This window comes from Podarcis erhardii, assembly GCF_964252035.2.
Source record: "Podarcis erhardii genome assembly, chromosome: 15".
Classification (NCBI taxonomy): Eukaryota; Metazoa; Chordata; class Lepidosauria; order Squamata; family Lacertidae; genus Podarcis; species Podarcis erhardii.
Window position 1 is genome coordinate 22,181,593 of NC_138505.1, and position 17,138 is coordinate 22,198,730.

At 47.4% G+C, this 17,138-nt stretch overlaps 1 protein-coding gene across 1 annotated transcript; it reads left to right on the plus strand.

The window, feature by feature from the left end:
* Positions 1-427: 427 nt before the first annotated feature.
* On the plus strand, positions 428-17,108 carry LOC309330456 (phosphatidylethanolamine-binding protein 1-like). Its single transcript, XM_081842154.1, has 4 exons — positions 428-660; positions 10,965-11,074; positions 11,823-11,923; positions 16,657-17,108. Exons 1-4 carry the CDS (start codon positions 526-528, stop codon positions 16,872-16,874), a joined length of 564 nt encoding a protein of 187 aa, XP_081698280.1. The 5' UTR covers positions 428-525; the 3' UTR covers positions 16,875-17,108.
* The last annotated feature ends 30 nt before the right edge of the window (positions 17,109-17,138 follow it).

Sequence of the window (17,138 nt, forward strand, 5' to 3'; positions counted from 1 at the left end):
AGTCAGTAAATTACAAATCTACTTTCCAAAGTCTCTCCCATGCGGTCATCTCGACGGTGTGCCCTGGCCATAAAGCAACTGTTGTTGAGATATTTCACTCCGAATTTGCTAGACAGAACAAGACGGCAGGGGGGTATCCTGCCCCATCTAACATAAATCCTGGCTACGCCTATGGGACGCAGTTGCACTCTGCAGAGGGCTGTCTCTACATCTCGGAGTAGACCCATTGGAAGGCTCCAGCTGGATTAACTGAGTTCCCTTAAAAACTTCAACGGGTCTGCTGCAGAACTGAGCTGGATATATAACCGAGGGTTGCGGAGGGAGACTGGCGGCTGCAGCCATCGGGGCGTGGTCTCAGGCGGACCAAGGCGGAGACTGAGATCGGTGGGGCTGGGCGCCGCCTTGCCCCTCGCTCCGCCTCTCCAGCTGGAGCCTCCGGGCCCCAGAACCGCACCAGAACCGTCGGAGACTCCCGGTGGCCGCGCGCACAGCTTTCCAGTCTTCGTTCTGGTCTCTGCCCCGAGGATGCCGCAGTCGCTGAGCGCGTGGGACGGGCCCCTGTGCCTCGCCGAGGTGGACGAGAAGCCGGCGCGCCCGCTGCGGGTCTGCTATGGGGCTGTGGAGCTCCGGGAGCTGGGCCAGGAGCTCACCCCAACCCAGGTAAAAGGGCTCCACCGAGGCGGCGTTCGGGATTTCGCTCCCCGGGGAGCAAGACCAAACCCCGGGTTGGTTTCCTTTCTTTGCGGCGTCCACGTCCAAAGGAGCTCAGGGTGGGGTACGTGGTTTTCCCTACACAGCAACCCTGCGAGGTAGGTGAGGTGAAGAGACTGTTCCTTCCAGAAGGCCAACCAGTGAGCTTCTCATAGAAAGGAACCGGGGGTCATCATCTTCCTTCAATGCAGGACTCTCAGCCAAAGAATCCAGGGCGGAGTGGAGATTTGAACGGGGGACTCCTGGGTCTGACGCTCTAACCACTCCACCACACTACCTTCCTTCCCTCATCTTCCTTTTCTATCTCTCTTCTAAACCAGGGTGGATAAAAAGCAATGATTAAAAAAAAAAGCAGAATTTTTTAAAAAAGTAAATTGGATTTTTAAAATTTAAATTGGATTTTTAAAATTTAAATTGGATTTTTAAAATAAAATGCTTTTGGAGGAAAAATCTTTCTTAAGATACAGTGGTACCTCGGGTTACATACGCTTCAGGTTACAGACTCCGCTAACCCAGAAATAGTACCTCTGGTAAGAACTTTGCTTCAGGATGAGAACAGAAATCGTGCTCTGGCGGTGCGGCAGCAGCAGGAGGTCCCATTAGCTAAAGTGGTGGTTCAGGTTAAGAACCGTTTCAGGTTAAGAACGGACCTCTGGAACGAATTAAGTACTTAACCCGAGGTACCACTATAGTTTTCTATTTAAGTTACATTATAGTCCATCAGGAAATAAGGATTTGTTTTAAGTTTTTCATGTATGCTAAAACTCAGTCTAAGGGTGTTTTTTTTTAATTGTTTAACCACATCGGTTAACAAATGGATACATATGCTACAATGTTATTGATTTAATTAAATAAATTGTTATTAAGGAAATGATTATTTTTCTCCTTCCAATAAAGTACAGCAGAAAAGTTGTCCAAATATAAACGGTTAACTTATTAAACCTCACAATAATTTCATAATTATCTGTCAATGCATTTCTAATAGTATAACCAAATCAGTAATTTTTTGATATAACTGTAAAAACTACTCTGAAAATTTATTATTCCAAAAAGGAAACCTTCATCTGGTTGTAAATATTAAGATTATACCAGCAAGAATGAGTCTTACTGACTAGTGATTTAAATTGATTTGATTTAAATCAAATCCACCATGTTCTAAACTATTCCTTTCTTCCTTCCTTCCTTCCTCCCTCCCTCCATCTCTCTCTCTCTCTCTCTGTGCCCTCCCTCCTTTTCCTTTTCGTTTATTGTCCCACGTACCCATCTACAGTGAGGGGGGAAAGTATTTGAGCCCCTGCTAAATTTGCCCATTTGCCCTCTGATGAAGAAATGACCAGTCCTTAATTTTAATGGTAGGTTTATTGTAGCTGTGAGAGACAGGATAACAACAGGAAAAACCCCAGAAACCCACAAGACAAGTCAGAGACTGATGTGCATTGTAATGAGTGAAATAAGTACAGTGGTACCTTGGGTTACAGACGCTTCAGGTTAGAGACGCTTCAGGTTACAGACTCCGCTAACCCAGAAATAGTGCTTCAGGTTAAGAACTTTCCTTCAGGATGAGAACAGAAATCACGCAGTAGCAGAGCGGCGGCAGCGGGAGGCCCCATCAGCTAAAGTGGTGCTTCAGGTTAAGAACAGTTTCAGGTTAAGAACCGACCTCCTGAACGAATTAAGTTCTTAACCCGAGGTTTGAGCTCATTTTCCTTCCGGTCAAAAACCCACTGTCCCACTCCCAGCTTGCTTTCTCTAACAAAATGTATGTGCTACTTCTTGTTAAAGAAAACCTCAAAGCAGTTTACAAAATCTAAAGTAAAACATTAAAACGATCTTTTTAAAAACAAGTAGGGTTGCCATACATCTGGAATTTCCTGGACATAGCTGGCAAAAAAAGCTGAACAACTTTGGGCAAAACTTAAAAGAAGCTGAACAAATTTGCATCCCCCCCAAAAAAGTTCAACAATTTTTGTGTCCAGATTGGCAACCCTAAAAATAAGTATTTAAAAGTATTCAGAGTCTCTTCTCTCTGTGTGTATAAATATCTGGGAGAAATAGGATTCCATTTACATTTAAAGGTCAACGTACCTACATAATTTGCACTTTCTGAGACCATTCACAAATTTCAACACAGCCATCTTTCGACATTCATACCTCTCCAAATTTTCCAGTGCTGTTCTCCAGCCAAGAAATGTGACCCAAACATGCTTATGCAAAGAGGGAAAGTGTGTCTTAAAACGAATGTGTTTGTGAAAACAGCATACAGATTGCTTTGTAAAAATGTATATCTTAGTCAAAACTGCACAGAAAAATGAGTGCATTACGGGGGAAAATTGCACTAAAATGCTGATAAATTTTTGTGAGGACTGAAAAATATTGCAAACTGAATTGGATGTGTGGAGAACTGGAAGACTGGAAATGGAGAGAAACTGAAATTAATGGAATATAATCTATATATCAAACTTGCTCTCTCTCTCTCACATACACACACAGTTGTCTGCATTTTAAGACTCTCCTCGTGGGGCCCAGTGAACATCAGAATATAAGAAAATCCTGCTGGATCAGACCTGTGGCCCATCTAGTCCAGCATCTACTTCTCATGAGTAGCCAACCAGATGCATTTGAGAAACTCGCAAATCTGTGATATTTTATCTGCACAATCAGAATGAATTTCAGGAACTGAAATGCTTTTTCTGTGCAGCCTGAGCAGGAGCGGTGAACAACAACATTATAGTTACATGTTGTAGCTTGTCTCCACCCCATTGCCCTGCTCACAGTTGTGAAGAATATTCTTACATTATGAATGGTCCAGGTCACCATTAAGATAAAGAGGATGGGATAGGCCAGGGGTCAGCAAACTTTTTCAGCAGGGGACCAGTCCACTGTCCCTCAGACCTTGTGGGGGGCTGGACTATATATTTTTTTGGGGGGGGGGGAGAATTAACCAATTCCTATGCCCCACAAATAACCCAGAGATGCATTTTAAATAAAAGCACATGTTCTACTCATGTAAAAACACCAGGCAGGCTCTACAAATAACCCAGAGATGCATTTTAAATAAAAGGACACATTCTACTCATGTAAAAACACGTGGATTCCCGGACTGTCCACGGGCTGGATTTAGAAGGTGATTGGGCCGGATCCAGCCCCCAGGCCTTAGTTTGCCTACCCATGGGATAGGTCAATGTATACGTGGACCGTCCCTGGAACAAGTGACTTTTCTAAGTTCTAGAAATTCTTAACCAAGCTCAAGGCTGTCATCTGAACTAGTCAGATGTTTAACTGATAATCAATCTCAGTCAGTCCATCCTTGGAAAAATAAGACCACAGAGTTCTCTTGCCCAAAATGGCAACCAGGAATTCCTTTTTTGGCAACTGCAACCTTGGCCTAAGGAGCCATCTGGTGCCTAGCTTATCTATTTCAGTTTCTAACACTGAGCATAGTGGTTGTCCACCAAGTGGTTGCCTTTTCCTCCGTGATCTTGTCCAATTCTTTTCAAAACCACCCAAGCTGGTGGCCACCACCAGCACCTCCTGTGGGACAGTTTCATAGTTTAATGATGTGCTGTGTGAAGAAGAAGCACTGTATTTTTTGCTCTATAAGACGCAACGGACCATAAGACACACCTAGTTTTAGAGGAGGAGAACAAGAAAAAAAATATTCTCTCCCTCTCTGCGCAGCGCTTCAGTGAAGTGGCAGGAAAAATGGAGCCCTTTCTGTTTCTCCTCCCGCTTCACTGAAGGGGTGCTGCGCAGAGAGGGAAAGCTGCGCAGTGCCTCTCTGGCAAAGCGAGGCCAGGTGTGCACCGATCCCTCTTGCTCTCCTGGCTTCAGCGAAAGCAACGTGAAGCCTCCGGAGCACAGCGGGAGCTCCTGGTGCGCTCCAGAGGCTTCACGTTGCTTTCGCTGAAGCCATGGAGCCTGCACTCACTCCATATAAAACGCACACACATTTCCCCTTACTTTATAGGAGGGGAAAAGTGCATCTTATAAAGCGAAAAATATGGTAGCCAATGGGGGCCTTTCCTACTGAACCTCCTGCACTTCAAAAGAAATTCCCACTACACCACCGATCCCTACCATTGCATACAACAGCAAACGTTTCACAGTCTGCCATTATTGGGTAGCCCCCCAGGCTATTGTCCCCCCCTGGCCAATCACAGGGCTCAAAGCCAGCCCCTCATTTGAATGCTTGCTGGTATATAAGAGCACTGCTTGCATGAGGTCACCAGCATTTTCAATGTGCAGAACGCCAAGCAAGAGCAGGGAAGGAAGACATGGTGGCACTTAAAACGTACAGGATGTCCTACTCCCTGAGGAACAAGAGGAGGATCTGGCTGAGGAGGCGTGGCCTGGAAAAGAGGAGGAGGAGCTATGAATGGAGGCGGAGCCGAGAGCGGAGGCGGAGGTTGAGCCGCCGGCCTAGCAGGCCACAGAAGACACCTGCCAGGAAACGGAGAGTTCTGCCCAAGCCCAGGAGGAACATCTGCATTGTCCGGTTCCCGAGGCGAGGCTACCGGATGAAGTGCCCCTTGATGTCCTGGTGTTTCAATAGGTGGATGCGGGGCAGCAGCAACCCTTCGCATGGGGCCAGATATTCCCTGCGCTCCAGCCGGCCGATGGTCCTTCGGAGTCGCGCACCCAAGAAGTGCCCGCCAGGCCCTCGCCGCTGCCCTGACTTCCTTCAGGCTGCCCTGAGGGAGATAGCGAGCAAGAAGCGCGCCAAGTGGGTGGCCTCTTCCCTCCCCAAGAAGCGGCGGCGTTACTCGGACGAGGAGATTTTCTACCGCTTGGCGAAACCCTGCAAAGCGGAAGAATCAGGAGAGGAGGAGAGCAGTGATAAGGACGTGGAGAACTCAGCTGCTGGGATAGCCCAGTCTGCGGAGAGCGGACTTCAAGAGACCATAAGCTAGAGACAGACACCCCTCTCCTCCTTCTCGGAACAGCAAACAGGCCTGGGCAATGATCCAGAGGAGAAGAGAGGAAGAAGGGAATAATAATCATAATTTAAAAAAATAAGAACCCTGTGTTGAAAGATCCAAGAACTTAAAGGAGACCACCTGCACCCATATTCCAATCCTGATTTTTAATTTATTTATTTTTTAGGCTGTTTATCTCTGCCTCAGTGGGGGGCATCGGGAAAGTTTTTTTGAGCCATGGCATAGTCAGCGAAGAACATGGAAAGGATATCCGCCTCTCTCCCTTGCTAGCAAGAGGCAAACAGAAATTGGCTCCCACTGCTACGAGAACAAAAGGATTGTTGTTGTCCAGGGTGCTCCCTCCTCACCCCAGGAATTCTTCTTGAAATACTAATAAACCTGGATCTTTTGGAACACATGGGTTGCCTTGTGGAATGCTGAGGAGCAATTGGGTTGGGTGGAGAATAAGGAGGAAAGGGCTATGAGTGACCACTAGACATGATGGCTACATTCTCCTTCCACTGTCGGAGACAGTATGCCTGTGAATACCAATTGCTGGGAATCGCAAGGCGGGAGGGAGCTGCTGCTGCTGCTGCTGGGCTAAAATAGGCTATCATCCTGATTCAGAAGGACTCCCCTTAGATGGGTGTAAGAGTCCAAGATCACTTCTGCTCACTAAGACCCAGCGGCTACCGTTTAAGGCTGGGCCTGGTTTTGAGGGAGTCTTTGGCAGAGTTCCCCCCCCCAACCCCTATTCTTTGCTTACTGGCCGTTGTGGGAAAGGAGAAGACAAGGCAGGGCAAGAAGGAATCTCCAGCAGTCCTGACTGGTGCCCATTGGGCAGGTGTCTGGGAGCCAAACAGTAGGGGGAGCCAGAACGAATCACAGGCAGTCCCAATTAATTCTCGCTTTGTCCCCATCCTCTTCCCTGCTGAGTTCCACAGTAAGGAGAAGGCTATCGATGAGAACAGGTTGCTGGACTTGATAGGCCATTGGCTTGATCCGGCAGCCTCTTCTAATGTTCTTGCAGGGTGGTGCTGAGACCCAAGGCCACAATCAAACCACACAACTGGCAGAGTGTTTAATAATCAGTCGTTCCTCACAGGGAACTCTGGGAATTGTAGTTCTCAGAGAGGATACAAGGGGTCTCCTAACATCTCTCAGCACCCTTAACAAACTGCAACTCCCATAATTCTTTGAGGGAAGCCATGTTTGTTTAAAGTGGACTCATGGTGATTCAGATGTAAACAAAGGAGGAAGCTGAAAGCCAGGGTTGCTCCCTAGGATGGAAGGCAGGCAGGTGGGGCTGTCTGAGGTTGGTGGGCCAGTGCCCCATTCACCATATAAGTCTCCACTGGGGGGGGGGGGGTGTTTTTGCTGTTGCTATGGTTGAACAATTGGGAGTCATAATACCTCTCCCAAGCATAATATTTTATGCCTCCATCATGTCACCCAATCAGTCTTTCCTGGCATTTCCCCCTCAATTTCAAAAGACACAAATGTTTTAACCTTTCCTTATAAGGATCTCCTCCCCCCCCAAAAAAAAAAATTACCTGAACATTTCTGGGTTAAGGAGTCTTGCCTAGAGTTTATCCCACTGGCCTGAAATGAAGATGGAAACAAAAACTGCTCAGGGTGTACCACCACTTTTTGAGTTCTTGAGATTGTTCTTCTCTGCTTAGGATTTATCTTTTAAAAAACCAACAATGTATTTTCATTGGTGCTGCTTTAAATCATATACCACTCATGATAATTGAATGAAGGCTAATTGAATCATCATAAGTAATGACTGCATATATGTGTCTTTCTAAAGCACATCAAAGTGCAAGTAGATTAATAGGTACCGCTCCGGCGGGAAGGTAAACGGCTTTTCCGTGCGCTGCTCTGGTTCACCAGAAGCGGCTTAGTCATGCTGGCCACATACGCTATACGCTGGCTCCCTCGGTCAGTAAAGTGAGATGAGCGCCGCAACCCCAGAGTCGGCCACGACTGGACCTAATGGTCAGGGGTCCCTTTACCTTTACCTTTTTAACAAGTTCAGGACACAATGTATACGTTTCAAAAGATCCAGTTTTATTATTACTCCAAGATGAAGTTCCTGAGGGGGGCTGGGGAACACACTTTGGATACAATGACAAATCCCTTTTCATTTTCCTTCAAGCGGTAGCCAATTTCTGTCTGTTTCTTGTTAGCGAGGAAAGGAATAATTATTCGTTCAAGGGGTAGGTTCAGAGATGCGGGCCTTTTTTGAGGTGACGGGTGTCTCTTGGTTATTTATCCAATGGCTCAAATTTCTTCTTTTCTGCTCCTCCTGCAGGCATTGATAAATCTATTAGTTCTGCAAAAAATGGCTCCAGGACAGGATCGGAATGTGGGTGTTGACACGCCCCTTCAGTTTCCTTGGATCTTTTGAGCAGGCCGGTGGCTTATGTAAAATACATTTTGCCTCCCTCTTCTCCCTTCGGTTTTCTGTCAGGCCTGCTTGCTGTCCTGAGAAGAGCGAGGGAGATGTTCGCCTAGCTCGATACCTCCTGGAGCTCATTCGCCGTTGGCTGAGGTACCCCTGGAGCCATGTTCTCTGCCCCTGGATTGGCGGGTGAGCCCTGGTCTTTTGATCTGTAGGGCTTTGCCAACTTGTAGAAAATCTCCTCATCGGAGTAACGCTGGCGCTTCCTGGGGGAAGCTGGCGCCACCCACTTGGCTCGCTTCTTGCTCGCCACTTGCCTGAGGGTGGTGTGGAGGAAGTTGGGGCAGGAACAAGGGTGCTGCTGATTCCGCTGCCTTCCCAGCCGCAGGGACATCTTGTGGTGGACATCCTCTATGCAGGGGCTCAAGGCGGCTTTGGCCTTCTGTAAGGAAAGGATGTCGTCCCGCATCTTCCGGTTGAAATACCAGGACAGGAGAGGGCATGATGTTAAGTAGCTGCTTCTCGGGAACCTGATAATGCAAACGTTCCTCCTGGGTCTCTGAGGTAGCTTTCCTCGTCTGTTCAGGATCTTCTGGGCTCTGCTTTGCTGGCTCTTTCTACCCCTTTTGATGGCAGCCATGGCCTCTTGCTGGTTTGTCCTCTCCAGCTCAACTGCCCCACCTGCAAATACTGGTGACCTCCAGCCAGCACTCCTCCTATATACCGGCAGGTATTCAAATGAGGGGCTACTTCCGAGTCCTGTGATTGGCTGGGGATGAACAATCGCTCAGGGGGCTATCCAATAATGAGGGACTGTGAGGCATTTGCCTCTGTGTGGAATTATGGGGGTGGAGTAAAACATTCAGGGCACAAGCCAATATAACACAAGCCACTGTTTAAACTTGGCATCCATGGAAAATTCTGCATCAACCCAGCACTATTTTACACCGTAAACAAGTTTGAGTGTGCTTAACCTTTTTTGTATCTGAGTGTCTTCTCCACCCCCACCCCCCTTTCCTAGCTGCAGGGTAAAATATTTTCTTTATTTTGTGCCATTTGGAGCTGTTGTGTTTTATTAAAATCTTTCATTCTTCTGAAACACAAAATACATCAGATGTTCTGAATTAACTTTCCGCTATGCTTCATTTCTACACGCTGGCTCATTTGTAAATCTCCTTTCCTTTTTGGTAAACAAAACATTTTTATTTAAAATGTTCTTTTTTTAAAAAAACAACCCCACCAATGGTCCTTTATTCAGCTGAAATAAAGTGGGGATAAAAAGTTCTGAACGCGTTCAAAATATTTTGTTGTTACCTGATGCAGTTTGGAAACAAGAAATTCCTTCCTTGGGGCAATAATCAACACTCCAAAAAACATTGGAATATAAGAAGGGCCCTTCTGGATCAGGCCAGTGGCCCATCTACTCCAGAATCCTGTTCTTACAGTGGCCAACAAGGTGTCCCAATTTCACCTTTAAATCCTGGTAATGTCCAGGGAAATCCAGACGCATGGCAGCCCTAATGAAAAGCCAGGTATGATGGGAGTTGTAGTCCAAAGAGGCTGTGCTTGGTGGAGCTGATGGGAGTTGAAATGGGTAGGGCTGTATCTTTCCATCTTTGTACATATAGCAGCTTCGCTGCTGCAGTCATATATTGGAGTGGTCTTTCATAGAGCCAGTGTGGTGTAGTGGTTAAGAGCGGTAGACTTGTAATCTGGTGAACTGGGTTCGCTTCCCCGCTCCTCCACATGCAGCTGCTGGGTGACCTTGGGCTAGTCACACTTCTTTGAAGTCTCTCAGCCCCACTCACCTCACAGAGTGTTTGTTGTGGGGAAGGAAGGGAAAGGAGAATGTTAGCCACTTTGAGACTCCTTAAGAGGAGTGAAAGGCGGGATATCAAATCCAAACTACTTCTCCTCCTCCTCCTCCTCTTCCTCCTCCTCCTCCTCTTCCTCTTCCATAGTCCTTTTTCTAATTGTCCTTGCAAGTTTCCTAGAAGCAGTTGGCTCATTGCTGTGGAAAACAGGGCCCTGGGTGGATTTGATCCAGTAAGACTCATAAACCAGGTGGAGGGAAAGGCAAATGAAATGAAGCTGCTTCTGCAGAGAGTTGTAAGCAAGCCTCACTTGCGTGACTGCTTCCAATTACTGCTTTGTTTTGAGTACGGGAAGAACACCCCTCCAGCATTGACTCTGGACAGTTTCTTCCCCCTTCCCTGCTCCCTGTGGCTTGGACCACTTGACGCAGCCATCTGGATTGCGTTACCAAATTGAGTCCTTGCTTGCAGGTCCTTCTTGCCAGCAGAGCAAAGCAGAACCTTTTTGATTTATATCAGCCTCTTCCGCATTTCGTCTTTCTGCTTCTTTGTAACTTGGGGGGTCTCCCTTTAAGCACAGGGTTGGGGGACTGGATGCTGCCGGTGGGTCAGATCCCTAACCTGGTCCAATCAGCTGATTTGTCAGTGCCAATCAGCTGATCAGAGGTTGCAGCAATCTCCTTTGGAGACAGGCTTCCAGTGCCAATCAGCTGATCAGAGGTTGCAGCAATCTCCTTTGGAGACAGGCTTCCAGTGCCAATCAGCTGATCAGAGGTTGCAGCAATCTCCTTTGGAGACAGGCTTCCAGTGCCAATCAGCTGATCAGAGGTTGCAGCAATCTCCTTTGGAGACAGGCTTCCAGTGCCAATCAGCTGATCAGAGGTTGCAGCAATCTCCTTTGGAGACAGGCTTCCAGTGCCAATCAGCTGATCAGAGGTTGCAGCAATCTCCTTTGGAGACAGGCTTCCAGTGCCAATCAGCTGACCAGGAAGCTGCAGTTAGCGCAGAATGCTGCAGCGCGATTGCTAATAGGAGTGAGGCCTTGTCATCGTGCAACACCTATTCCCAGATATGTGCACTGGTTTCCAATTTGCAATTTCCCTTAAAACTGAACAGGTCCAGAACTGTCCCACATCCATTGACTGGGAGGGCTGCGACCCACAAAAACTCTACACCTTGATTCTCACAGACCTGGATGTTCCCAGCAGGGCGGACCCGAAACTCAGGTGAGAGAGACCACAAAAGGGACCTTCTCTCCTTTCGGCATACTCCTGTCTTTATAGAAATATGCATGTTTTCAATGATCATCCTAAGGGACACAGGTGGCGCTGTGGGTTAAACCACAAAGCCTAGGACTTGCCGATCAGAAGGTCGGCGGTTTGAATCCCCGCGACGGGGGGAGCTCCCGTTGCTCGGTCCCAGCTCCTGCCAACCTAGCAGTTCGAAAGCATGTCAAAGTGCAAGTAGATAAATAGGTACCACTCTGTCGGGAAGGTAAATGGCGTTTCTGTGCGCTGCTCTGGTTCGCCAGAAGCGGCTTAGTCATGCTGGCCATATGACCCAGAAGCTGTACGCCGGCTCCCTTGGCCAGTAAAGCAAGATGAGTGCCGCAACCCCAGAGTCGGTCACGACTGGACCTAAGGGTCAGGGGTCCCTTTTACCTTTAATGATCATCCAGGGAGGGTGGAATAACTGTGCAGCCACACAGGGAAGGACCATAGCTCAGTGGTGGGCAATACTGAGCTAGATGGATCAATTGGTCTGACTTTGGTGTTTGGCAGCTTCCTCTGTTCTTAGCATCTTTGAGTTATTTAGCACACTTGTACACTGCTTTTCAGCTGAAAAGCACATACTGCGTTGCTGAGTTAGGTGGTAGATTTTACCAAATAGGGAAACCATGGAAGATTAATGTGGAACACTTGGTTTGGATGTTGAATTCTGAATGCTCATTCCCTGCTCTTTTTCCTCCTGTAGAGAGTGGCATCATTTCCTGGTGACTAACATGCAAGGCAACAACATTGGCAGTGGGTGTATTTTGTCGGATTATATTGGATCTGCACCTGCCAAGGGAACAGGTAGGCAAACCACTGTAGAGGGTTGGGCAAACTTGCTCTGCAGGCCAGACCTTTATGAGTCTAGCTTTGTGGGCCAAATTTGACAGGTGGGCAAGGGTGCCCACCTGCCACACACCTGATGTCACAGACAGTTGGGTGCTTTGAAGTCCCAGAGTTGGGAGTTGCTGGACTTGCAAAGAACCCCACATAGTGCTTTAAAGTACTCATGGTTGTGGCATTACCACTCACCATCTGATTGACAGTAGAGCCAGAGGCTGCTTTAAGGCTCTCTGATTGTGTATCTCTACCCCTAGCACATCTCAAACCCCAAGTCCAAGGCAGGTGGCTGTAGATTAGGGGAAGCAGCCCCATGGGCCAAATTTGAACCCCTGGTGGGCCAAATTTGGCCTGCGGGCCAAAGGTTCCCCACCTCTAACCTTGGCACTAGGGTGAGAACCTCAGCCTTGGGGCCAGATGTGGCCTTCTGGACTTCTTTAGGCTGATTTGACAGGAGTGAGTGTGCAGGCCTGAGGCAGAGAGGCAGAAGAACTTGAAAGTCTTGCATTTTCAAAGCAAGCACCTGTTACAGCACAAGCAGCACAGAACAGACAAGAACAAGGTGATACGTTGCTTCAACAGCCCTTCAAGGCACTGTGGTAAAATTGTTCCTACTGACTGAAAGTTTAAAAAGTCGTATCTTTGGCATTTTTCCTATATGACAAATCTGGGGAGAAACTTTACCATTTTGCTGACAAATGCAGCAGGGGAGCCATTCAGCAGAGTTTTGACCCAGTGTTTGTCCTGATCTGATGCATACACACCTACCATACAGAAAGGCTTCCCCCTGCTGAGACTGAGGGGAAGTGACGTCCAAAATCAATCTTGGGTGGGAGGGCACCAGCTTGGAAACCTTTGTGGATTCTCTACCTTAAGCTTTGAGAGTTTGGAAGGTGGTGATTGCCTTGCCTAAGAGACTGAGCAAAGGGCTGGCTGGTATGTTCCAAGACAAGTAGGGACTTCGCCCTGCGCCAGGAACCCAGAAATCAAATACAGAGCACATTATTTGCTTTTAGATGGGTTGATTGCTTTACCTTTTGAGAGATTAGCAGTGTGATGTTTGATTGGACTAGATGCCAAGTGCCGTTCAAACATGATTTGATGTGCATGGAGAGGTGAGACATTTCTTTCCTCCTTGACAGATTCTTGGCTTTTTAACTGGAGTAAATGGCTGGGAGTGTTTCTTCTTAAGAAACAAACTTAAAGCCTTGGGTATTTTTTAGAAGGCACATCTCTGCCTCTCCCTGGGAAGGCACTTTCAAGGCAGCTCAAGGTTGGGACCATCACTGCCTCTTGTGGCAATGAGTTCCACAGTTTACCTGTGCCCTGCATGAAATAGTACTTCAGCTCGTTGGACCGGTAATCTGAGTTGGGGTCAGGCAGCTCCCATACATTCCTATCAGTTTAATCTGCAACACAGCCCTTAAGGACCTAAGAATGTGAGAAGAGGCTGCTGGATCAGGCCAATGGCCCATCTAGTCCAGCACCTGTTCTCACAGTGGCCAACCAGGTGCCGTAATGGGAAACCTTCAAGCATGGTGCAAGAAAGCATTGCCGCCTCCAATGGTGTTGGCACAGCAGCTCCATTGTGGCTGGTAGCCTTCAAAAGCCCTCTCCTCCATGAATTTCTCCAATCCTCTTTTAAAAACTTCTTGGTTGGTGCCCATTGTTGCCTCTTGTGGCAGTGAGTTCCACAGTTTAACTATGCAATGCATGAAGAAGTCCTTCCTTTTATCTATCCCAATTCTTCCAGCATCCATCACCATTAGATGTCCACAAGAGTGGAAGAATTGGGTTTTTTTTTATAAAAAAAAAAAACCTGGATAAATTTTCAGTACAGGACTCATTTGGATTCTGAGCTGCCCTGTATGGTACGGCACGATGACACTTTCCCCCCGGCGCTGTTGGGCCCGCCCTCACTTAAATATAGTGCACCCACCTCACAGGACACCAGTTCCACAAATTCCCACAAACCACCCCAGATTATCTTGTGGGGGATTTGTGTGAGGGAAAACTTAATAATTTGGAGGCAGGATTTGATCAAATAAACAATAAAGATTATATTTAGCAAAGGAAGTTTGTGACACAAGTGGGTACAACATAGGATACTTCAGATTACTGTATTTTTGGTTTCTATGGAAGCCGCCCAGAGTGGCTGGGGAGGCCCAGCCAGATGGGCGGGGTATAAATAAATTATTATTATTATTATTATTATTATTATTATTATTATTATTTTATTTCACTTCAGTGTTGCACAGCTGTTGCCGCTTAATACTTTGGTTCTTAAACAAGGTGGTACTTCCTGTCAGTTACACACCCCTTTGACAACCCTACTCCTGAGGTACTCTTAAGTAACAGACTCAAGGGATCACCACACCCATCTTAACTGGTTTGGGAGAGTTCTCTTTGTAGCAGAATCACTCCCCTCCTGACTGGAATGAGACCCAAGTAGACTGTATCTTTCCAGTTTCTACTTCTCCTGGCTCAGCCTCAGCCTCCCAGTTAATTCCTGGCCTATTACTCTCTCAGGACACCACACAGTGTCCTTCACACTAAGCTCAGAGACTCCTTTCTGTAGCTTTTGATATATTCCGCAGAGTGGATGTTTCTAGCCAGAACCAACTCTCTCTCCTCTCACTCCCTATCTCCCAACCTATTCTCCCAACCTCAATCCTAGCCTAAAGGTAAAGGTAAAGGGACCCCTGACCATTAGGTCCAGTGGCAGATGACTCTGGGGTTGTGGCGCTCATCTCGCTTTACTGTCTGACAGAGCCGATGTACAGCTTCCGGGTCATGTGGCCAGCATGACTAAGCTGCTTCTGGCAAACCAGAGCAGCACATGGAAACGCCGTTTACTTCCCTGCCGGAGCGGTACCTATTTATCTATTTGCACTTTGACGTGCTTTCAGACTGCTAGGATGGCAGGAGCAGGTACCAAGCAACGGGAGCTCACCCCGTTGCGGGGATTCGAACCGCTGACCTTCTGATCGGCAAGCCCTAGGCTCTGTAGTTTAGACCACAGCGCCACCTGTTAGATCACAGCCCCCCCCCTCCCTACCCCTTTTCAATTCCCTCTTCTGGAACCCCAGCCAATCAGAAGCTGCCATTCATTAACCGTTTGCTGGCAGGGAAAAAGAAAAAGAAAATACTTGGGTACCCAACCTGCCCAGCAAAACAAACTTTCCCGTCACACCCTGTGAGTAAAGGACCGTGAACTCTGCAAATGCCTGCGGATAAGGCTGCCAGGCCCTGAGATGGAAAGTGCCTTGACTTGACTTTCCTTGCAGATTGAATGCCCCTTTTGTGCAAAGGATTAACTTGTGTGTCAATGCAAAGCCTAGGGGAGCCAGGTAACAAAAAATCCACACCCATAGCAGAGCTTTAAAGGTACATTGAGAGGGCTTAAGTCAGTGTGGGAGAGGCAAGGTCTTGCCTTCTTGTGACACACCCTTCTGTATTTATTTCTGGCTGCTGCACCAGCAGAACTGACTTGCTGGGCTGGGCTGATCCATTAATCAGCTCCTGCCAACCTGGTGCCCTCCAGATCTTTTTCGGATTACAACTCCCCATCCCAGCCCCCACAAGAACCCTGTGAGGTGGGTTAGCCTGAGAGAGGCGGTGGTTGGCCCCAAGTCACCCAGTGGGCTTCATGGCTGAGTGGGGATTTGAACCCTGGTCTCTCTCAGGTCTAGCACTCTAGAGCTCTAACCACTAAGCAGCACTGCCCAGTCAAAGGTTAGTTCCTGGACAGCACAGTAGGTTACCTGGTCAGAGTCTTGCACACCACTGCGTGATGAAAATGCATTTATAGTAATTATTTGCTTACATACAAATTACATATGTGAAATTTCATAGAATCATAAAATTGTGCAGTTGGGTGGTACCCAAAGGGTCATCTAGTCCAACCCCTGCAATGCAGGTATCACAGCTGTAGATCTGTGTCCACTTTGGCCAATGTGTAAGTGGCTTCCCTAAGGGAAGGTGGACTTCTTTTGGGACACTCTTGTCCCTTTCTAGCTGCCGTTTTCTAGTTCTACAACACCTTCTTATACTGTACAGGAGATGGCATTTCAACAATCTCTTGATTGTTACTCTGTTAGAATTGTTAAAACAAAAAGGAACTATGGGAGTCTGCAATACGAAGTGGAGGAACCTAAAAAGGAAGTAACTACTTACCTGTTCCTCTCTGGATGCTTTACTGCTCCATCCCATGCCAAGCTATTCTTTTTCCTGCCTTTTTTGACAGGAAAAAAGGCAGGAAAAAGAATAGATCTCTTCCCCATCTCCTGCTGCTTCCATTCCATTCTATTCTATTCTCTTCCTCTCCTCTCTTGACTGTCATTTCCACCCACCCACCCCGGAAGTACTCAAATGGGCAATCCCAGCCATTCCAGAAGCGAGCAGACTCAGATCTCTGTACTGTGTGTAGTCAATAGTATTTGGCTAACCAATGTTGCTACCTAGGAGCAAATGGAGCCAGTTAAGAATGAGGGCAGTGGGCAAGAAGCCAGTTGAGAATGAGGGCAATGTGCACGAAGCCAGTTGAGAATGAGGGCAATGTAAATAAGCTGAACATTTTCATAGTCATTTCTTTTAAAAAAAGAAGTCAGAAAGGGTTGCTTTTCTGTATTGAGAAAAAACAACACAGTTTTGACAGTCGTACCAAAATCTTTGCATTATATCCTTGCCCATTGTAGGACTTCACCGCTATGTGTGGCTGGTCTACGAGCAGCCACAGCAACTGACCTGCGACGAGCCCATCCTGAACAAACTTACCGCTGCCAAGCGCGAGAAGTTCCGAGCCTCGTCCTTCCGCAAGAAGTACGGATTGAGTGCGCCTGTGGCAGGCATGTGCTACCAGGCCGAGTGGGACAGCCATGTGCCAAAGATCTACGAGCGGCTTGGCGTCAAATAGCCTGCCATGTGAATCCCATTGCAACTGAATAAAAAAAGAGAGAGGGTGGTATCCAACGTTAAGCCTTACTTGGAACACTCTCGCTGAAAACAGTGGGTGTGACTCTAGTCTGTTGACTTCAGTGGGCCTACTCTTGAGTAGAATGCAACCCACTGAGCACAGGGAGATTTGTGGCAGTTTCCCCTTAACTTGGCAAGCCTTTTCAGGTGCTCTATAATAAAAGCAATCAAAATACCCTTGTACGTGGATTCCTTTCTCATACAG

Coding starts and splice junctions, on each gene's coding strand:
- LOC309330456 (XM_081842154.1), top strand. CDS start 526: ATGCCGCAGTCGCTGAGCGCGTGGGACGGGCCCCTGTGCCTCGCCGAG. Junction 661..10,964: donor AGGAGCTCACCCCAACCCAG/GTAAAAGGGCTC, acceptor AAAACTGAACAG/GTCCAGAACTGTCCCACATC. Junction 11,924..16,656: donor TGCACCTGCCAAGGGAACAG/GTAGGCAAACCA, acceptor TGCCCATTGTAG/GACTTCACCGCTATGTGTGG.